General features: G+C 40.8%; 1 protein-coding gene across 5 annotated transcripts in view; it reads left to right on the forward strand.

Annotated features, from left to right (window-relative positions):
- Nucleotides 1-730: 730 nt before the first annotated feature.
- LEF1 (lymphoid enhancer binding factor 1) overlaps nt 731-23,404 on the forward strand; it is a 108,660-nt gene continuing 85,986 nt past the window's right edge. For all 5 annotated transcript variants that reach the window (XM_072939102.1, XM_072939097.1, XM_072939120.1 and 2 more), the window contains exons 1-3: nt 731-2,487; nt 4,923-4,989; nt 6,406-6,539. In XM_072939102.1, coding sequence (XP_072795203.1) covers nt 2,275-2,487; nt 4,923-4,989; nt 6,406-6,539 — 414 coding nt within the window. In that variant the 5' untranslated portion in view covers nt 731-2,274. The remainder of the gene's footprint in view (nt 2,488-4,922; nt 4,990-6,405; nt 6,540-23,404) is intronic.

A 23,404-nucleotide genomic window follows, 5' to 3' on the forward strand; every position in this document is an offset into this window, starting at 1 on the left:
CTCATACTGTAACTTTCACAAAGCATCTCCTTAAAAGTCCTGTCCTTGTACAAAAAGCATCAAAGAGACGGTGGAGGCTGGGGAATTTTTGAGGTTGGATTCGGATTTGCATCTTCAAGGGTCCCTTTGAGCGTTCAGTCTGAGGTGCCAGAGACTGCCCTGTCCTCACCCCCACTGGCTTCGCTCTCCTGAGTCCTTTTGCCTTCTCTTTCCCCTCCTTGGCGTGTATCTCCGAAAATTCATGAGAGACCTAGCATTACTCCCTGTGCGTCCCATGGTGAGGAGGTAAGGAAAGAGATCTTGCTTAAAAAGCAGTAATTAAGACCCAGTCTTGAGTTTTTTCTTCGTCGTCCTATTTTTTTCGGTAAGCCTGGAGATTTTGTTTTTGCTAGCATGTATTCCCTTGTCCTTTTACAACATATTTAGAAAAGCCACAACTCTCTTGTTCTTCTCGCTTCCGTTCTCTCTTATTAGTTGAGCAATGTGTTGTTCCCCCTTTTCCTTCTATCCTTGATTCCCGCCTCATCCCGTCAGAGCATCTATCAATGTGGTGTCGATCACAGCTGCGGCGGCTTCTCTTTCATCTTCTTCCCACTGCCAGAGTAGGGGAGGGTGAGAGGGCGGCGGAAAGGAGGTGGGGGAGAGACTGGCGGAGGAAGGGGGGTGGGTGGGAAGGGACAAGAGAAAGATACTTAGATGGTGAAGTTAAACCATTCGGTCAGAGTTTCTTGTCAATTTCACGTGGGCAGTGCGTGAAAGCTCAAGAAGCGTCGGGTCCTTCCTTCCTCGCCAAGTTGCCTAAATTTTTCCTCAAGCGCGCGCGCGCGAACACACACACACACACACACACACACACACACACACACACACACACACACACACAACTAGGACTCGTCCTACAGGCTCTGGGAAAAGAAAAAAAAAAAAGTCCTCAATCACCACCTCCTCGCGGTCCCCCTCCTCCCCCACAGCGGGCAGCCAAGGAGAGCTTGAGGCGGGGGAGGGGAAGGGGAGGAGAAGCGACGCAAGTGGGTAGCTTTTCAGCGCCGGCGAGGCGCGGGAGGAGGAGAAGCAGTGGGGAGGCGCAGCCGCTCACCTGCGGGGCAGGGCGCGGAGGAGGGACCAGGCTGCGCGCTCTCGGGCCGAGGAGCCGGGACGCGCCCGCAACCCTGCACGCGGCCCAGCTCGGGGCGTCACCTCCCCCGGGCCCGGCGAACCCGAGGGGTGCAGTTCTTTGCTTTGACAAGCAGCGCGGCGGAGGCGTGGAGAGCGGCGAGCAAGAGAGCGAGCGAGCCAGACTGAGAAACTCGAGCCGGGAACAAAGAGGGGTCGGGTTGTGTGTGTGTGTGTGTGTGTGTGTGCGCGCGCGCGCGCGTGTGTGTGTGTCGACTCCAGCTCCCGGCAGAAGCATTTGGGTCCAAGGCCCCTGCTGTGACTCCCCAAGACCCAGCCGTGCCCTCCACTACCGACTCCCTTCGCTCGCCGGCACAAACTTTATTCTTGGCAAACTTCTTTTCTTTCTCTTCCCCTCCTCCTCCGCCCCCACCTTCTCCTCCTCCTCCGGCAGATTAAATGCGCCAGGAGAAGGAAAACCGAAGCGAAAGGGAAGGAAATAAGAAGCTCTAAAACGGACATCTCCAACCCGGGTGGCTGGTTTTTGTTTGGTTTGGTTTTTTTTGTAATACCCTCCAGGAAGTGGACATTTCGTTGTCTTCTGATTCTCCTTGCACCGTCTCTACTGGGGCAAAGGGAGTCGTTTTGCCCAGCTCCCTTCTTTTCTCGGAAAACAAACTCCCAGATTGGCATCCAGGGAAGCTAGGGTGGAGAGGTTTGCGTAGAGACGCGCCGACGGACCCTCCTGTGCACTTTGGAGAGTCGAACCTCCTCCGGAACCGGCGTCCACCGCGCGCAGACCCGGGAGACGCTGGTGGCGTGGGGTGGCCGCTGCGGCAGCCTAGCCTAGCCTAGCGCGCGCCGCGCAGACGCCCCCAGAGGCGCCGGCTGCGGCGGCCCTCGCAGTTCTGTGTCCTTCGGCCTTGGGAACGGGAGCCGGCGTTGGTCTCGGCGGAGTGGGAAGGCGCAGGCGGCTGCCCGGGCTCGGGCGCCGCTGCAGCTGCTCTGATTGTCGGCCGCCAGCCCGGCTTCCGCCCGCTCTCCTTCCTCACGCATCCTTCCAATTCTCCTTTTCTTCCCCCACCTTTCGTTGACCCATTCTTTTTTCTGCTGTCGCCTGGGGTGCTCCCCCAGCGGAGCGGAGATTACAGAGTGGTCGGGATGCCCCAACTCTCAGGGGCAGGCGGCGGCGGCGGGGGGGACCCGGAACTCTGCGCCACGGACGAGATGATTCCCTTCAAGGACGAGGGCGATCCCCAGAAGGAGAAGATCTTCGCCGAAATCAGTCACCCTGAGGAGGAAGGCGACTTAGCCGACATCAAGTCCTCCTTGGTTAACGAGTCCGAAATCATCCCGGCGAGCAACGGACACGAGGTGAGCGGGCCGCTGCCCCGAGCTCCAAGAGGCGTGGCGGGTCCCGGGAAGAGCAGAGGGAATAAAGGAGGGAAGGCACCCGGCAGCCCGGCCTGACTGGTCCCGAATAGGTCTGCTGGGGGCAGGGTGGGAGGATGGGGGTAGATGATGGGTTCCTGGTCAGTGTTCTTCGTGTGTGTGTGTGTGTGTGTGTGTGTGTAGGGGTGTAGAGGGAAACTTATTACAAGTGGGTCAGTTTTGGGGTTCGTAGATTAAACTGTTGGTTTGCGGCCAGGAGAAGCTGCCTTTAACCCGTAACGTTTCACCTTCGGACTTTTTTTTTTACTGGGGTTGAGAGGGTGCGATGCCTTAAAGCGAGGATGAACAGCAAACTGAGAAGTTCTTCCGTAGAACGGAAAACAAAGTGCACCCGCTCTCTCGGTAGATGTCTCTGCAAAAGTGCGTTAAACCACCAAAGGTTTAGGTAGAGACGAGCAGAGCCGCAGGCAGAGAGGAAGGGGAGGCGGGCGTGGGCCGGGGACAGGCGGGGCCGTCCCAACCGCCGCCAAGCCGGGCTCGCGAGGAGCCGGCCGGCCGAGGGGGCGCGCGCTCGGGCGGCGGGGGGCGGCGCGGGACCAGGTCCTTGCGGCCGCTGGAGTCCCAGCGCCGGCGCGGGCTGCCGGGAGCCGTGGGAGCGCTGAGTCGAGCCACTTCTTGAGGGCCCTGGCAGTACTGCCCGCCACACTAGTTTTCTCCAACCACCTTCACTTAAAGAAGAAGAAAAAAATATCACGCTTCTATCTGGGGTTAGTTTGAGCCAAGATCAGGCCTTAAATCTATGCATAAGAAAGGCGAGTCAGAGTCGAGATGCGGCGGAAGCCAGGGCACCCACTCAGGGGAGGGTGGAAAGCGCTTTATCAGATCTCCTGGCCCGCTGCGGGCGATAGCGCTGGTAACCCGAGTAGAGTAAATAGAGACACGTGGGTGCTGGCTAGAGAGCCGCGAATCGGACCGCGCGGAACGGCTATTTCAGGCCGCGAGGAGAGCTTCAAAAGATGGGGGGTTGGGGGAGCGGATGGACCCTGATACTCGACACTCCACTGGCCACACTTGTTCACAACTGGGCAATGCTTTGGAGGAAATCCGGTAGAAAAGACCTGACATTCAGATGATTTCACCAACGCTTTTTCCCTCCAAAGAAATTTGGAGGGTATACCCTTTTTCCTTAAATGGCATCCTTCTGCCCCCAAAAAGAAAGCTTGTGGTTTTGAGGGCGGGGACATTTTGGGTTTTAAACAGCAAGTTTAAGAACACATCAGAGTTACCTTCTTTATCCCAATGGCAGGGGTGAGTACGCATTTTGGAAGGCCGGGGACCTGGGTTCTAAGGAGAACATGGGGGTGTTCTCTATCCCCTGAAGCTTTCATCCCAGCATGCCAATTCAGGGACAGCTAGGTTGCAGCCAGCCCTACTTGAAAGGTGTGTTGTAGGAGGAGGTCACTGGGAGGACGTATGTCCAAGGAACCAAATAACATCCCGAACACTCGAGGCCAAACTCAGATTTGTAGAGCAGCCTTTTTTTGTTTTGTTTTGTTTCTAGCCATTTTGCTTGTCCTTTCTTTTTCTATAAATAAATTTGCCAGCCACTTACCATTTTCTGCATGCTTCTGCCCTGCGGAGAAGGGCCCTGCGTTTGAAGCCCAGAACCCAGGTATAAGGGCTGTGTTAATCTTTGCCGGTGGTAAGTGGGCATGGGGCAGACCCAAGGAAGATGGTGAAGGGGTAATACCACTGATTTGCACGTGGTTAAGTCTGGGTGGAAGGTGGTTACCAGAACTGATATTAGCTGGGCTACCTTTTAGGTGTCTATGACCCAACTCTCAAATTTTCCTCCCTTTGACCACAGAATAGTTCACTTTTCTCTTGTAAGCTTGTAGTCAGCTAACCATGGTAGATCAGGAGGAGTGGAGCTCCTGCTTGAACTGGTTTGGGACAGTTGCTTAAGACCCTCATTTGTCAGTAGTGGGCTTGTTTTTATTTAAAATGTCATTTTCAGTTGCAAAATCGTACTTCACTTGTTTAATGAGTTCTGATGGAAGTGAACAGTGGTTGAAGAAGCTATCAGAACCATCAGCCCCATTAACTCAGATTCTTATCACATTGGGCATCCAAGTAGCCTTGATGTGTTTTAGCGAACAGCATACGGACCGTCCCCAAATTTGTTTTTATTATTATTTATACTTTCTAATCCTGGGTAGATAATTCTCAGAAACACATGTTGAAAAGGAAAAGATTTCCCAGTACTCAACCCTAGCCTATTCTCTAAGATTAAAAAACAGGTAGGTTGAGTTGCACCTAATCTTCCTCCTTTGAGTGTGGAATCACACTTACTTTGGTATTGTCACAAATTCTAAGGTGATTTTCTTTCTTTTGGGGGTGGGGATTTGTGCTGTTAGGTGGCCAGACAAGCACAAACTTCTCAGGAGTCCTACCATGACAAGGCCAGAGAACACCCTGATGAAGGTAAGACACTAACTCCACTTCTCCCAGTTTTGTTTAATATGTGCAATTTGTGAATATAGGGATGTTTTTTATTTTCGTCCAAGAAACCCAGATTAGATGTAATACGACATTTGTTAAAATGGAAAAAAAAAACAGGAAATTTGTTGTTTCTCCATAATGTGTGTTTACAGTGTAAAAACTTTGAATTTAAATGAGTTGGGGCCTTTGGATTTCAGTTGGCTTCCAGATTCTTTGCAGAAGAGAAATGTCTATAATGAGTTTTCCTCATTTTACCTGAAGTTCTAATTATAAATAGATCTTTAGTATTTTTTTCCTGAATTGTTACAAAGTAACAGTCTACATCAATTTATTTTCCAACAAGAATAGTTTCAAAAGGATTTTCACTTGTAAAATTACTGTTTCTTGTTATAGTGTATGTGCATACTAAATATGGCTCAGTAAAGAAGAATCTAACCTTTAAAAATATAAAACTTAATTCTTAAAGTTAGGAATGATGCATATAGAACATGATAGTCAGACTTTCTCCCCATTTCTTATTCTTGCTCAAAACATTAAAAATTATGTAATACTTTAAGATTTAAAGAGAACTCCCTGTGACTTTAAAAGAATGTATAATCTGTAGGGTTCCTTTGTTGAACAGTGTCCATTTCTGTTCTCCTTTAATTACTCACAATTGGCCTGACCAGAATGAAGTGTTCACATGTACAATATGTCAGCCAGGGGAAGAAGGGAAGAGACTATAATATCAGGCTTCCTTCTGAGCTACAAAGTAGTTACACAGATTGAAGAGAAGACATGTATACACTGAATACATACAAATTTCTTTGGCAGAGTGATGTAAGTGTAGCACATAAAATTAAGTCTCCTGGAGTTAATCCTTCATGAATTTGGATAGTTGCCTGTACACTAGATGCAACTCTCTCACTCAGTAAAATGTAGGCATTTTCTAGAAACTTAGAAGCACAGGTAGAATTTTTGAGTCTGCCTGTAAGCTGGAGCATAACTTTAAGTTGAGTAAATGTATACGCGTGTGTAGAGCTGAATGGCCTAATGTATTTATATTACAGCTTTACATTTGTGTGTCTTCTTTCATCTGTCTGTATTTCTTAGTCCAGTTTGTTAGTATTAGAACAAATTAAGTTAGATGGATAACACTTATTTTTGTAAAAACACCAGTCAGTAGTGGAAGTAAATTGAACCACATGTTTTTAAAACATCTGGTTCACTGCTAAGCCGTTTAAGAGAATAAATACTGTCAATCTAAAATAGAGCATAATAATCCAGTTACAATATTTTGTAAACAAATCTTTTATGTAAGGTCTGATTTGTCGTAGAACCATTAACTTTTCAAATGAAAAATACAGTGATATAAAAAGGAAGTCAATGTGTCATTGATTGTTCTTTGCATTCTCTCAGGAAAGCATCCAGATGGAGGCCTCTACAACAAGGGACCCTCTTACTCGAGTTATTCAGGGTACATAATGATGCCAAATATGAATAATGACCCATACATGTCAAATGGATCTCTTTCTCCACCCATCCCGAGAACAGTGAGTAACATGCTGATGTTGCAAATTATTTTCAGAAGTGCAAATTAACTTATATTTTGGCAAAAATGTTTGTTTTTTTAAACACACTGGAAATGCTTTCATTATATATGTCCAGTCATTGCTAAATAAGACCTGCTATGTGGAATGGTTGCCTTAAAATTATGCTACGTTTGATGTTTTGCACTTGGAATTTTAGCTTTTGGCTTATTAGTTAAGATTAATGAAAAACAGATCATGAGCTGTGATGAAATCAAATGGATTTAAATCAGCAAATTCATGATTTTATGAGTATTTGCTTTCTACTCTATTGAAAGAGATTGATTTAATCTTTCAATTAACTAAGTGCTGTATGGCTCTCACTGCCCATGAGCTGTCTAGAATCAACTCCTTTGGCTCGTTTGGAGCTGAACGTTCAGAATGTTACTTCAGCTTTCTGAAGTGTCTCATTTGATTGTATTAGCTAATGTTTCTTTAAAATCGGTTTGGGGTGGGGTAGGGGAATGAGCTGTTTTTACTTTATTGCGAATTGTTAAGAAAGTATCATCTGAAGATTACTCTAATGAAAACTGTTCTTTTTTTTAATCTCGGAGTTCAGTTAACTTTTAAGTTCTAAAAATGCAGTGGCATTGTAACTGTGTTCTGCATTATGCAAATGATAACACTATGAAGAATTTTAGATGTTATTTGATAATATTTTCTCTTTTGCTGAGAAGTGGAAACCTCATTTAGGCAGGAAGAAAACATGTAAAGGGTAACTTGTGTACAACATGTGAAGTGTGCTGGTGGTGGAGTTCTCCCCGAGAATCAGCTCTTTGAAGGTGGTAATGGAGTTCTACTGATCCGTCAATATATTTACCTTTCTGGCCTCGGTCTCCCACCACCACGCAAACCCCAATGAAAAACTCATACATTTGGGCCTTGGAGGTGAGGATTTCCGTCTCACTGGCCCTCCTGGGAGTTGAATCTAGGATTATAGGATGGAATTTGTAGTCTTTGCCATATTTGCCCAGAGCTTCTACCAAGTGATAAAAATCAGTCACAGATGTTTGGGCACGTACTGTTGTTAATACCTCAGTGAACAGAATGTGGGAGCAAGATGCTCCAAGTAGCAGAGAGGAGTAGCTCCCAGTCAGTCATCAGCAAACAGTATCTGTGGTTATCTTGATTATCTGTGGTTCTCAACTGTTGAAGTGATAGGTCTGTGAAGTAAAACCACTTTAAGTGGGCACTCTGATTTAGAAGTTATCGTAATTTTTTCCCACAAATTTTGGAAAAATGTTTGACCTTTCAGGTAAGGGATAAGATTTTTCTAATTTTCACATAACAGCTAACGTGGAGATCTTGGAAGTCTTGTGATGGTTGTTATAGGAAGTAGCGATTTCACATTTTATTTTAAAAGGCTTTTCAAATATTTAATGATAGAAATGTCTGTGTGGTATGTATGAATCTCTTACCTAAGAAGTGGATGAACTAGTAAGAGCAAATATAGTTTAATATTTAGAGACCACCCAAATAAATGCTTCTGAGTTTTCAAATGTGTAGGAGACTTTATATCTGTTGAATTAAACATGCGTATATATCAGATATTTCTTTTAAGTTGGGCTGGTTTTGTTTTGCTGGTGTTTTGGAGTAGATACGTCTTAGACAAGGAATAATTGAAGATTTCTGCTGAAGGCCTTTTAGAGTAACAAAGAATCTTTACAACAAATCAAATTATAATCTCTGACTTTGTAACAACAGAAAATAGCTGCTAAAATAATCTTAACACTTTTTGGCAGTGTATACAGTTAATGCTTAGTAAGTAATTGTGGAATTTATTCTTTAGTTCAGCTGCTTCTCCTTTCAAAACCATTTTTAAAAAGTCAATATAATAAAAATCGATTGATATTTGTAAATTATCTCCAAGAACATTGAAAGTTAAGCTTCTCCCTCTTTCAACCAGCATTTTCTGCCTTAGGTCTCTCTAGCCTTTTCTCCCACCCCCCATTTAAAATTACTAGAATGGGAAGTATTTATTGTTAGTGTACGTATTAAAATTTTCAGGTCAGTTAGTTGAACAGTCATTGATTGTTTAGGAAAGATCTGTGGCCAGAATAAATGTTGGTGGGTGCAGAGTGGAGGAAAGGGGTGTGGTGAGGAAACAGTTACCTTACCCTGTTATCTACTGCTTTGCTTTAGTCTGTTACACTTTAGAACACACTTATTTTAGGCACATTTTCTTGGCAATATTCTGCAGTTTGCACAGTTCCAGAAGCTTTTCAGTTTTAACCACAAGACTACCTTCAATTTTTTCTTTTAGGGTCCGACCGAAGTGAGTCGCAATCTTTGGTTTTTAATACCTAACAGCTGTTTTTAATGCGTCTAAGACCCAAAACACTTTAACCGGAAGGCAGCCTCTCCTCTTCACCCCTAACCACACTTCTGCCTCTTGCTCTAATTTAGCTCTGTCCTTAGCGGGACTGAGTGTTTGTGTAACTGACATCCACAGTGATAGGTTGCATCTAGGGTGTCAGGAGCAGGGTGACCATTTGTGTTTTGGCCTAGGGTGGGAGCAGGAACAGTCCCCCGGCACCCCTGTTACTTGGATTTGCATTACAAACAACTGCTTGTTTACTGCATCTGCTGCCCTCAGGTGTTAGAATTGAAAAAACATCTGAGGGTGGGGGAGGGCCCTGCCTGCCCCTTCCCCACACAAAATCTTCTGTTTAGATGCAAGTGCAGGTAATCCAGAGAATACCAGCTGTGGCCAGCTGGCACACACAGAAATGTTTCTGCTGGTAGCTCGTTGTAACAATTCCATATGCTTTTGCTCTTTTTTAGACAAACACTGACATACGTCTGCACGCACAGCTTTTACCTATGACCTGAATAGAGTATTGCCTATACAGGAGAACTGCCTTCGCCAATCAGGCTTTTTTTCTTTTGAAGGGAAATTTTAATTGGCCAATTACATACTTACAGAAATTCTTAGAGGTGTATCTATACCATAAATCTTATAAATGAATGTGTCAGAGAATTTAAAACAAGAATTCTTAGTTCAGATGAATTGGGCCTAAGGAGAAAGCACCTTTATATAATAATAGCACATTTGGTGTCAGTGTGAATTCTTAAAGTACAGTAAACCGTGGCTTGAATTCTCGTCTTCTTCAAGAGTGAGAAGATGCAGAAGCCTGTTAAATATTTCAGAGCAGGGGCCCTGGAGAGTTTATTAAAAGCATACTCCCAAGACTTTCTTTCTCTGTGTCTTATTTATGAAAATTCTTGGCGGCCAACGGTTAAGTATTTAAAAAAAAAGTAGTTTGTTGCGTCCTGCGCTGGGTGCTGGCACTTGTGTGCTGAATACCGTGTGACAGTGAGCTTGGCTGGCTTTACATAGTGAAAGTTCCCATTGGCCTCATGCACTGTGGTTATTCATCTTAGGTGTCAAACTTCCATTTGTCCCTCACACAACCCAAATGTTTAACACCTCCAAAGTGAAAGATCTCGTTTCTCTTCGGCTGCTCGGGGAGGGAGAAGCAGCAGACTTAGCGCAGGAAGCAACAGCAGACATTGCAGCTCGGGTCCCCCCAACCGCAGTAACACCTGGTCAGAATAGTGCTGCTGCTGGCTGCGTTGTTTGTTTCTGTCATCCTTCTGAGGATGGGTTTTTAGGTGGGAAAGGACAGTTGTTTGTGTTCACATTTCATCTTCCTTTCTTATTTTTAGTAGACATTGCTATTAAAATGTTTCAAGGGTATTTTTCTTCATTATTTTGAGCAACTCAGTATGATTTTACCTTAAGGGAATCAACATTTGGATTTCTGAGGAACAGAATTATGCCTAGTGTAACTTTATCTTAAGCTCCACCCACCCCACCCATGTTTGTATTTGCTGACAAACAGATAAAATTTGATTTTTGTCACTGCTCACATCTGGAATTAAGGAACGAATTGGACGTGTCTAATCAGTAAGCTTACCCTTATCCAGCTGTCCATCACACTGCTGCATAGCTTTGAAAATAATCACAGGAACAATAATTAATCCAAAGATAGAAGGAGACTATGGCTTATTAATTCATTCAAGGGTACAGGGAGACTATGGCTTATATTTTAAGTAAAATTTTTAAGGTGGAGTGTCTTTTCACTTTACTGCAAGGAGCTACTTCTTTTGACTTACTGATAAATTATTTTAAATTTTCTAATCTAAGTTGTATACTTTTTGAAGCTAAGTATATTAAATTTTCCTCTTTGCCTCAAGTGCAGGAGAAGTTAAGTTTTAGAAGAATATTCTATCTCAGATTGAATGTGGGTGTCAGGAGAATGTGTGGGAAAATTCCTCAGAGCCCCAGACTCTTCTGTTTGATTCATCTAATTTGTACTGCTACAAAGTTGGGAAAGGACCACAGTCAGAATAACTGGGACCAATGACATCCCCTCTTCAGATACCTTAGATATCTTATGACCAAACAGCATCCTAATTCAAGTGTCCCAAGTGCCATGCTACACGTGACCCTTTAGGAGCTAACATTGCACTTGCATGACTTGTACGGCAGAATTGTGATCTTTATTCAGATAGGTTTTTTTCGAAATGACCCTAGACATTTCTTGTTCATTCATAAAGACAGAACAACCCAGTTTCACAAAAACAAAGGCAGTTGAGCCAACCTGCAGAAAATCTTGCTCTTTGAAGTCCCCCTCCCCCTCCCCCATATAGGTCCTGAATTTGCTCTCATCAACCCCATTATTTTGATCCATTTCGGTCTTGCAAAGACTTGTGTAATTTTAACTGGACAGAGTAAGGACCTCACAATTGGATCTGTCTGGACTTGAACTTATCTCACAACCATTCTTCAATAGTATCAACTGAGAAAATTTTGCAACTTTTGAGTCTTGTTTTAAATAATCCTGTTAGTTCCTTGGACGGAAATGTTTTTGGTTTATGCGACTGACATGTTTTTAAGCAATCGGCTTGTTCCATTCCTCTCTGACTCCTTTACTTCCTCATTTGTGTATCATAGACGTGATTGGAATTTTATCAGCCTGGTTTCTCTTTGGTTTCGAGATAGACTTCAAATTTAAAGAGAAAATATACTAGCACCATCCATTGGCCAGCAGAAAAGCACATATATTTTATTCCCAGGCAAAGTAGAGCTTGGCATTCTATAGGTGCTGCTATCATGGGACTGAAGGTTTTTTCAGAAGGAGGTATTCATTTAGAACTTGTATCTTTAAAGTCATTATTTAAGTGATTATGCCAAACTGAGCCAGTCTGTTGAAAGCTAATACTGTAATAGTCAAGAGACTTAGTACTGCTTTATACTGTCCCAGCAGGTCCTCATACATTTGGAAAAGGCAGCCATTGGACTGTATTTAAATATTTTTTAAAACATTTTAGATTGATGATCACTTTTTAAATATTAATTATAACCTTACGAAGTCATAGTATAGGAACTGTAGACTCCATTATCAGCTTTTAAGTCATTTTAGGTGTATAAATTAATCCAGTCTCTAAGATTTGGAGGTGCAAAGCCAGAAGATGATCTAGAGACCAACAACAAAAATGGGGAAGGGGACGGATCGAATTCATCAAAAAGGAGAGTCAGAAGTTGAATGGAGAATGGACAGGGAACAGGGATTGGTAACTCCCAGATTCTGATAATCTAGCCAATCTAGCTGGGCCTGTTTGCAGACTATTATCAGGCTATTCAGAGGACTGTAAAGTCTCTATAAAACAATACATTTATGCACGAAACCCACTCTAGCTAAACCTCTAAACCTGCTGAAATTGTCCACTTGCTGTTACTCAGCTGCCTTCAGTTTGCATGGAGAAGATTGCAAGGACATTACAGAGCAAACAAGAGTTTAGGTTGCCTGTCCCCTTTCCCCCATCTGTAGGAGAACTATGACTGACAGAGATGTTACTTCACACAGGGTCTAGAAATGTGTTTTTGTAGCTATCCTGGAGCAAGCATACTCTAAAAAAACTTTTTTTGACTATTGACCATTGTTTCTAGCTATGCCCACAAATAACACTTTGTGGAACTTGATGACAGTTTTGCAGAATCAAGTTTTGATCTTCATCATAGTAATTTATTGTTGATGTTACATTCACTTTAAAAAAGAGGTCGTTTTCTTTTTTTTTTTTTTTTTTACTGCTTTACTCAACATGGAGAAAGGTTGAATGAGGGGTAGGTGGCAGGAAGGCTCTAATATAAAAAGCAAAGTGGCTCTAGTGTAGCTTTAATTTTCTTTTATTATTGTCAGCTTCTGAATGAAACAGTTACCAAAACTATTAAAAGCTGACAAAGATATTTGTATAAGTCCTTTTATTTTTTTGAATCCTGAAAATTTTTGCAATAAAGCCTATCAACTGTGGATGATAGTTGATCCTCTGGTCAGTTGATCAGGGACTACTGATGAATTATGAGATAGTTACATATTATGAGTCAGCCTAGCACAGAATAGACGCTTCAGTAGATCTACTGAATAAATAATGTGCTAGAAAATTTTCATATTTGTTTTCTGGATATTTCCAAATGATCTGTGTTTATTAAACCAAATGCGGTGTGAAAATCAAGATCTGAAAGTGTCTGCTAAATAATCCTTAGTATTTTATTATTTCACTTTTTCTCAAATTTGTTGATCAATGAGCATTAGACCATTGTGTTTAATGAGGACATCAGTCAGTCCTTACAGAATGTTGTTTCCAAGTAACACCTGAAAATAGTCAACTGGAGAGCTTGCTGCTAGAGTGAAAAGGAATGGGACTGGGTCCTCATATGAGGACTGGTCATAAAAAGCACTTACCTCTTACCTAGGTCCTAGAAACCTAATTGAAGAAAAGGGGATGATAGAAATGATTTTTTCAGAAGGGTGCTTGAGATGGAAATATAATAGTAATAAAAAGAAAACCATCTTCAATTATGTTTCAGGATCATATGGTTAATGCTTTTTAATTCATTTTTATTCTTTCCCAGATAGAAAGGATATTTCTTTTTTCAGTTTAACAGTTGAGGTATTTTAAGATATTAAAAAATTCTGCATATACTTTCTAAGTACACGCGGTAGCATCCGTGCTGACTTTTCTAGGCCAGTGTGTATTGTAAATTGATTACACCCTTCTGCAGTGTGGAGAGCGCAATTTTTGAGTTTTTATTAGGTGGAGGTAGGCACCTGTGAGCCCTGTGAAGGCTGAGTCTGTGGAGGAGGAAAGTCCTGGGGAAGATGTCCAAAGATCTGGAATCTAGTCCCACGTCCATCACTCTCCTCCAAAGCCTTGGGAAGGCATTAAACCTCTATCAGCCTTTGTTTTCTCATTTACTATGAGGCATGTTAATATCTGGCTTACCTACCTAATATGATTGATGTGAAATTCAGATGGCACAAAGCCTGTGAAAGCACTCAGTTTTCTAGATTAAAGGAGCAGAGCAGGAGTCTCAGATGTAGCAAGCCAGTGTCCTGGTCCCCACCTGGTTGGAATTCTGTCACAGGAGGGGCTTGGCTGTACCCCGGAAGCTCCTGAGAAAGGGAGGAGTTTTAGGGTCTTACCATGCCACCATACTAACCTGGAATTTGGACCCTGTGTGAAGGCCTTACATTAATCTTCAGAAAATATTTGCATCAGTAAAAGTTTTGGGAATTGTCACTATGTCCTTTATAGAGATGGCTTTCTTTTCTTGGGCACTTTTTTCTCTCCCAGTTGTTAGGAGACCACCTGGTTTTCCTCTTTAGCTCTCGTATCCTCTACTAAGAGAATGATGTGTGTGAGGGAACAGATTTCTAAATTTCATATTTGTTAAAAATCTCATATCCTTCTAATATTTGATATGAAATTGCCAGGTAACTCTTAACTCCTTGGATGGGGGTAAGAATCAGTTTTTATTTAGGGGACTCTTTTTTCCTTCATTCTTTAGGATCTGGGTTTCTTCTCACTGCAAACATTATACCAAGAGGAGATTTAAGAGCCCTGTGGGTGTAGAGGACAACAGGCGAGTCATTTTTCCTCCGTCGAATTTTCTTCTGACTCAAATCTTTCCAGCTTTCCTGGCACCTAAAAAAATCAGGTCCAAGGGGATATTTTGTCCAGGCAGCAAGGAGAAATCAGTGTTTTTCTAGTCTCATTGGAAAATTCCAGCTTTCATCCTTTGAAGACCTTTTTCTCTCAAAAAAACTCAGTGAATCTTAAATATATTTCAGTGTGGAGTTAGCTTTCTTGGTACAGAATTCTTCAATTTTAAATATCATATACTAACCCTTGTAATAATTATGAACACATATCATCTTGGCACATTAGTTCATATGACTTGGGTCAAGGAAGAAAGGTACTGTGATCTTAACTGTGTTAACCTTTGTCTTAGACTTCAACAGTTAGATTTTTTAACGTCTGAAACAAAAACAAAGCTACCAAAGTAAAAAATGTTTATTGTTTACTACACCTAGGCTAACCGGTTAAATCACCAGCAGGAAAAGAATCAAGTCTCCCAGACATTGCTTGAATTGCTTTTTGCTTTTTTTTTTCTTTTTGATATATGTTAAAAGTTTAAAATGAAAATTCAAGAAAGATTTTTGAAAGGGAAAACAATTAACTTTCTTTTTCTAATTACTACCATGTGCCAGATACTGTGTTAGGCAATTTACATGAGTGGAAACTGTGAATAGGTGTTGTAATCTCCTGTGTGGAAGACAAGGGGCCCGTCCTCGGGGACAGCAGTAACCTGATTCAGTTTAGAAGTGGTAGAGTTACTGCCCTTCCTAAGGTCTAAAAAGTTGTTTATTTTCATTTAAAATAACCATATTTGCCTTTCAGAACATAAAATACTTATTAAATTGATCATAATGTTGATTAAAATGTAAAGCACAAAAGCAGTTTTTATCTTGAAGAGTTTTTTTGGCAGTTTCTTTTCAATAATGCCTTACTATTTTTATGAAAATAAAAAGAACTAATACTTTCATTTAAAAAGCAATACATGTTCACCAGAAAACTCAGATGAGCAAAAAGAATAATACTCAGTTCCCAGGAGCCTGCTGTCAGAGATGACCACTCTTAAAAGCCTTTTAGACCTCTTCCTGTGCACATTTAGAAATACACGCACACAGGTGGAGGTTACAGCTCAATGGTAGAGTGCCTGCTCAGCATGCACAAGGTCCTGGGTTCATCCCCAGTCCCTCCACTAAAAAGTAAATAAATAATAAATAAACCTAATTACCTCCACCCCAAAAAGAAAAAAATTGAAAACAAAACAAAATAACCAGAAATACACACATGCATTCATGAATAAATGTCATACATTCTTGGCAATGGGAACATAATATACCATTTTGTACTTCTTTTTCCCAGCAATATGCAGTAGATAATCTTTTTTACTCTTCTGTAACATCATTCTTATTGATGGCCTAATATATTTAATCAGTCTTTTCTTGGTGAGACATTTAGATGGTGTCACCTTTTTTCTCTATCTTGAGCAATATTGTGATAGAATGCATATTTTCTAAGTCTGTACAAATACTATTTCTTTGGAGTACATTGCTAGAAGTGGAATTGTAGAGTCAAAGGCAGTGCACCTTTTTAAGGTGGGATTAATCCAACATTGCAATTTAACCTTAACAAATTTTATTTAAGGTCAGTGTTTAAAGATATTACTTGATTATATTCACATTTGCTTATGTTTGGCGTTTTGAGGCTGATCATTTTGATGCCTTCCTCCAGTAAAGAAATTAGTCCAGGATGGATAAGAAGTCAGACAGATGGGGAGCAGAATATCAGCTTAATTTTTTTTAATCAAAGCAGCTTAATTATTATTAAGGCTGGATTGGAGAATGTGACTTGAACCATGACACAAATTTGGACTTCTTTTGACTTCCCCAAATGGAACACACCACTAAGTCATCCAATAAGGGCAAGGAACTTCACCTCCTGTAGAACTGGAGATGAGAACAAACCCATGTTCAGGCAAACTGGCCCCAAGAGAGAACAAAGGGTCAGTCTGCCCTTGCTCAATTCCTTCTCCAAATCACCAGAGATGAGCCGCTCTTCCTTGTGGAATGTGAAGAAAGGGGTGGTAGAGACAAAGACTGTAGCCACTGCCAAGAGAGCAGTTCCTACTTTATTGGCCAAGCCAAGGAGGAGGGGAGAAGGAGAGCATGGTTACCTCCTTAGTCATAATCCTTGCTCAGAGTGATCAGACTGTGGGCCAAGGACAGTAATAGTACAATACGTGCCTGATTATGATGGAAGTTGCAGCAGGGCCCTGCTGTTGGGACCAGAAGATCTAGATCTCAGTGTCTGCTGCTGACCAGCTACAGCCAGTTACCTACTCTCTGAACCCTGGTTTCTTCACCTGTAGCATAGACTGCCATCTCTTCTGCTTACAAATACACAGTACTCTGCATTAGTAGTGGTGTTTCTGGAAGGGGGACCAACTACATCTGAACTTACTGGTGTTCTTGTTAAAAATCGTCCTTAAAGATCCAGACTAAACTGTACTTCCTCCATGAAGCTCCTCCTGATTCCACCACCAGCTAAGACTAAGTGCTCTTGCCTTTGGGTTCACTCAGGACCTTTTTCATAACTGTTTCTACGTCTTATAATAGTTGGTTCTCCGTCTGTTTGTCTCACTAGCTGTTAGTTCCTTTAGGATAGGAAGCTTATTCATCTCTATTGCCCAGAACCTGTTATACTGCCTGGCATAGAGCAAGTTATTCCACAGATATTTGTGGGATAAATAGAGCAGAAATTTTAAAACTTCGCTTATGTAGGGCAGTAACACCGCATATCAATCTATATTTAAATAGAGACTCTAAAAATATATATATTAATGCAGAATCACAAACCTGAAACTGAGCTTAGAAATTGTCTAAGCATTAATTATAGTCCATGGACTAGATATTAGCTATTATTTTGAGTACTTAGTACATGCCAGGACTTATTCTAAGCACTTTATATGCATTAATGCATGTAATCCTCACAATAACCCAGTGATATCCCCAATATCCCTGTTTTACAGATAAGGAGACTGAGGTATAAAGAGGGTTGAGAAACTGAGACATAGGGAGTGTAGAAATCGTTAAGGACCACTGTAAAACCAGACCAAGAAGTGCTCGGTCAGATACTGTAGGTAATTTGCTTGGATCACACACTGGTAAGTAGTGGTGCCATGCTTGGACTAGGCCTTGAAACCCACTGCAGGGTGCTTTCTGCAGCTTGTTTTCCCTGCCATCACTGGCACACACAAGATGCTCAATGATTGTTAAATCAGTGAATTTTTCATCAGGAAGATATGAATGATTCTTAACTATAGGGCTTTTGTGAGTATAAAATAAGATAGTATATGATTTTATAAATGTCTTTAACATTATTTTAGTAGCAATAGGTATGGTGTTAGCAGAGAACATGGGATTCAAAGGCAACAAGTTAGATACAGTTGGGGGGGGTTAGAAGAGGGGGGAACATGTGGAAAAGATGGTGAAAGCTCTAGCCTGATGATGAGGGGGAAGTATTGGTAGAAATAATGAATTTAGAAAGAGGAGCAAGTTTTAGGACAGACATTTATGAGTTTGGCTTAAGGACCACCCTATGTTTTCTCTTTTATCTTAAGAAAACAAAAAAAATTAACCAAAATTAACTAATATCTGAAACCAGATATTTTACATTATGGACATCGTTTCAGTCCATAATTTATTTAAGTCAGCCATGCCTCACAAAATCACTTCACTTACCTCTGAAAGCTGCCTGGACCTTGATTAGAAGCCTCTGTGTGATTATGAAAAATAGAACTGCATATTACCATCAGTGAGGAGAGGAATAGTGTTAATACACTAGCATGTAATATTTAATATTTAATGAATGCACTTTACATGCATTTTTCTTATTAGAGACTCACTGTACCACTATGAAGTGAATACTACTAGTCTTCCCATCCTTCCGTTCAAGAAATTGAGGCACAGAGAGGTTATATGATTTATCTAGTCCCAAAGTTTAGTAAGTGGTAGAACTTGGATTCAAAGCCAGATATCCCTGATTTAGGAACTGGGACTCATTTCATAAAGTAGTTCCTTCCTCTAAAGGGTGATGAGAGTAAGAATAATCTTTAGTCAATGTCAATAAATTACTTTGAGGATTAAAAGTGTCTGTTATGCTTATGCTTTATTAAAGAATGTAAATCGTTCAGCTTAAATAACATGTTCTAAGAATACTTCAGAATTGTCTTCTGGTTCACTCAGCACATAACCATGTAATTGCTCAATATATTCTTGAAAATCCCCAGGAAATATTTGTTTCTTGGGTATATCAGCCATATTTTGATAAATGTCTAATTTTTATGGGAATTCATGTTGCTCGTTCTGGGGTCCCAGTGTCCTTAAGTCTTGAGGAGTAAATAGATTAATCAAATAGCCACGTGGCCAAAGGTTTTGGGAGTCTTGGAATCTCTTTGGTGAATGAAGTTGGCCCTTATTCCGTAAGAGCTGAGCATCTAGAGGCAAAAATCTGCTGCCGCAGGATGTTCTTTGCACAATACGCAATTAAAATGTGCTTTGTTTTTAGGAGCTGTTTGTGGTGATTTTTGTGGTATCATGATGTCAGATTAAGTAAGAGAAATTAGTTTAGGATTAACTGGAATTGTGATCATTCCTGAGAAGTTGCAACAGTGGGTTTCCTTAAAAAAATAAGGAAACTTTTTTTGTTAGGAAAATTATTAGGAACAATCTTCTCTTCTTTCTCTCAAAAGGGAGTGTCTTTTTGTTGCTGGTTTTAATACAAGTATTTTCTATAAGTGGGCTCATAAGGTTATATTTTATTATAATTTTTTAAATTAAAAGTATGTTGTTGCTCATCTTTCCATGTGATTAAGTAAAGGTCTGTATCATCAGTTGTGGCTGAATACCATCCTATTATAAGAATATTTCAGTTTATTGATTTTATACTCAATTATAGATTTTTTGTTGTTACTTGTTTTAAACAATGCCAAAATGAAACCCTGTTACAAACACATATTAATAGTTATTTTTATAGGTTATATAGATTTAAATAGATTATAGACCTAGATTCCTATTGAAGTAGGTTATAGGTAAATATATATGTATATATATTTATATTTGACATGTTTATGTGAATTGCTTGATTGTATCTTTCTTTATTTATGAGAGCTTTTTGTATATAATTCATATTAACCATTTTGATAATAAGAAAATGCTTTCCAGCATTATCTTGGCTTATTCTTACATTTTATTTCAGGAGAGATGTTAACCAAGCTCTTCTGACTCATGTAGGATGATACTGTAACTGGAAAAGCATTTCATTTCACTATCAGAAGAAGACACCTGTTGTTACAGCAGTCTCTGAATTAAACCTTAAGTTTAGGATTAAACAAATTTTTGATAGAACAAACAACGAAAAATGTTTGTTTCAGGGATGATTTGCCGTTCATCCCATAAATATTCATGGAAGGTACTTATTTTGAAAGTCATTGTGCTGAGCCGCATAGTTGATGAATGGCAGTGAAGACAGGGTCACCACCCTCAAGGAGCTTACAGTTTAGTAAGGGAGAGAGGATTGTGCAAACACCCACAGCTGAATGCAGAGTGAGCAGGAGCTACATCAGTTAGCACAGGACAGGAGTGGGCAGGTCTTCCGGTAGCCATGCAGTTCCTGAGTGCTGCAGTTTGTATAAGTGCTCTTACATGTTTTTCTTTATTTGCTTTTAGTTCAGTGTGGAGCATTTGGAGTATTTGGTTTACTTGTTTCAAAATGTTTGTGTAGATAATTCTATTTGGGTAGGGCCAGGAAAGTTTCTTCAATAAAGATTTTTTTAATTAAAATGTTATGCATAGTAAGTAACCTAAGACTATTTAAGAAAAGAACGTAGAACAATTTATAGAGCATTTTATTTTATTTATTTTAAAAGTGAAGTTAATACATCCATCATAAAGCATTTTAAATGAGCAAGTTTATAAACATCACTGCCAAGTTAACAATGGTTGGTAAGCATGAAGGCTAGGAGTTAGAGCCTCTGTTTAGTTGTTGATACTATGTGACTGTTTCATTGTACACCACCAGAAACTTCAACTTGTGTTAAGACGTTGATTCTGTGTATGCTAACCACATTTTAAAGAGTCATTGTCAGGCTTGACCACAATTAGAATTAGGCAAATGGAAGGAATCTCAGGAAGGTAGACAAGTTTCCATTCGTATATAAGAACACATGCCCTGGATCTTGAATGCCTGAGCCCAAATCCAGGATCAGCCCCTGGCTAGCTATCCAATGGCAAAATTACTCTTACCTCTGTTCCTGTTCCTTACTCACAGTTTGAAAATTTTCCCAATAGTTGGAAACACAGCAGGAGATGGCATCTTTGAAAATGATGTTACTTAATTACCACGTATAGGAAATATTTGGTCAAAATCCATGGCAGGGAATCACTATCTGCTAGGCATAGGTGTCAAGATACATCTGTGAATTGCAAGCCTGAGGATGTTTGCTTTCATGTCTTCTATACCATTTATTGAATAGTTCTAAGCTAAGACCAAATTTAAGTGATGTAAGATCGTATTAACTAGATTTCATGAGGGGTTTTCACATATCTATTTGAGGAAATTAGTCAAAGATTAAATTTTTCAAAAAGAAATGTTTCCTCCCAAGATAGAAGGAACAGACACCTCCTTGTAGTCGCAAGAGAAATGTGATGTTTAGCCTATGGCTGAGAAAACACTTCATAATTCAGGGACATCTGAGGTTTTATGTTATGTTTATTTGTTTTTTGAGTAGTTTTTGTGTGAATTCAATAACGTGTGTGCATTGTGAAGTTTGAAAAGTAGGCTACCTAAGGGAAGACAAATTTTAAAAGGCTATTTTTTTTTAAAGTTCTGTTGTTGCTAATTTCATGGTCGGGGTAAAAATACTGACGTGAAGTTAGGCAGTTTGTTCACTAGCTGTGTGTCTTTGAACGAGTTCCCAACTTCTTCGAGCCTCGGTTTCCTTGTCTAGAAGTGGTGACAGGTGGTGGTTGTGTGGACTGTGGGAGGCGTAGTCATGGTGGTGTGCCTGCCTTATTTAAAAGCCCCTGGGCTTCTTGGTGCCAGACCTCTGAGCCGCATCAGAGAAGGAAGCACATTTGCATTTCTCTCGAGTTGTTTTATCAGTACTGAGAGTGTCAAAATTGACCTCAGTGCTTTGGTAAAGGAGTTTTTCTGCTCTAGGGGCAAAGCAAGGTCTGATGGTATGAGGAAGGAAGAAAACTGACCCCATGCTACTTTTGCCCGGCTCTGGAAGGGCATCTCATTGTGCTTTAGTAACTTCTGGGAGCACAAAGTTTAGACTAACCATACAGGTGAGACCTGGGCATCTAATTTGAATGGTTCTGTGCAATTGACCTGCTGACCATTAAAGATCTGCCTTCAGAAAACCAAGCTATGCCTATTTCTGCTTTTCCTCCTCTCCTCACACCCCAATGTATTCCTGGAATTTGTCACCCACAGTTGCCATCCAGATGCTGCATTTTTACAAGCAAACATTGTGTTGTTTTAAAGTCACAGGGTACCCCTGTAGGCAAAGACTAAGTCACACAGTAGTTTTACTCAGGGAGATTACATCCAGGAAGTTTTTCTCTTCTGGCTTTTTTTTTTTTTAAATTGAGGGAGAGGAATTTACCCACTTGTTCAGCAAATATTTATTCAGTGATTACTAATTTTTACATAGCTTTATCTGGATATAATTCATGTGCCATACAGTTCACCCATTTAAAGGGTATGGTTGAATGGCTTTTACTGCATTCACAGATTTGTGATTATCGTGACAGTCAGTTTTAGAACATTCTCATCACCTAAGAAAGTAAGCCTGTATCTAGTAGCTGTCACCCCCACCCCATCTCCCCGACTCCCTCACCCCCAACCCTAGGTCTGAGTAACCACTAATCTATTTTTTGTCTCAATAGATTTCCCTGTTTGGGACACTTTATAAGAATGGAATCATGACAGGTGGTCCTTCATGAATTGCGTCTTTGAGCATAGTATTTCCGAGGTTCATCCATGTTGTAGCACATATCACGACTTCGTTCCTTTTTTCCTCTGGCTCTTCATAGCTGAATCACACCTTCCAGAGGTTAGATACTCGCCCTGGTACAGGTATGAACATCAGTACAGTGAGAAAAGAAGTTGATTCAGTCTATTTTGGGAGGAGGGAAAGTTAAAGTCAATTGATATTTCAGATATATAAGTCAGTAGTGAGAATATTTTTGACCACAGAATGCTGCCAGTTAAAAAATTGACCATTCTGTAATTATTTATGAACTATATACTTGAATTACATATTTATCTAATAACTCAAGAGTATACCCTTAGGGCACTGTTCATGGGCATTCATGGAAGCTGCAAACTCTTATATAAAATGAATACTTGAATACTTTGGTTAGCTTCATGTCACATCTCATAGATTTTAGCTCTAACGCAGACTCTCACAGAGTTATTAGAAATAGGGTCATTGTCAGCTTTGCCATTTTCTTGAGTTTACCTGTACTCACATTATTAGCACTAACTTTAATTCACTCAGCACTCTTGCCCATCCAATACGCAGAGCAAAAGGGGGCATTTGCCCAATGACAATCTGTATATTAAAATACTTTGTTAAGCTTAAAGTTTTAAATGTAAAAATAAATGTTGACATTATAATGTTTTCTTCCTGCACCCCTGGGGGGTTATGCTATGTACTCTTTGTGTACTATGTTGTAACCCACTGCTCTGGGTTGATAGGGAAAGTAAAGAGAAGCTGAATCCCTGTTTGTTCCAGTAAGGTACTTGTGGCAGTCTGGCTGCTGTGTGTTTCCTGTGAAGGTTTTTTTTTTTTTTTTTTATGAGACCAGCTGATTCTGCAGCACAGAAATACTCCATTTTGGCCA

Source organism: Vicugna pacos, chromosome 2, assembly GCF_048564905.1.
Source record: "Vicugna pacos chromosome 2, VicPac4, whole genome shotgun sequence".
In the NCBI taxonomy this organism is placed as follows: domain Eukaryota; kingdom Metazoa; phylum Chordata; class Mammalia; order Artiodactyla; family Camelidae; genus Vicugna; species Vicugna pacos.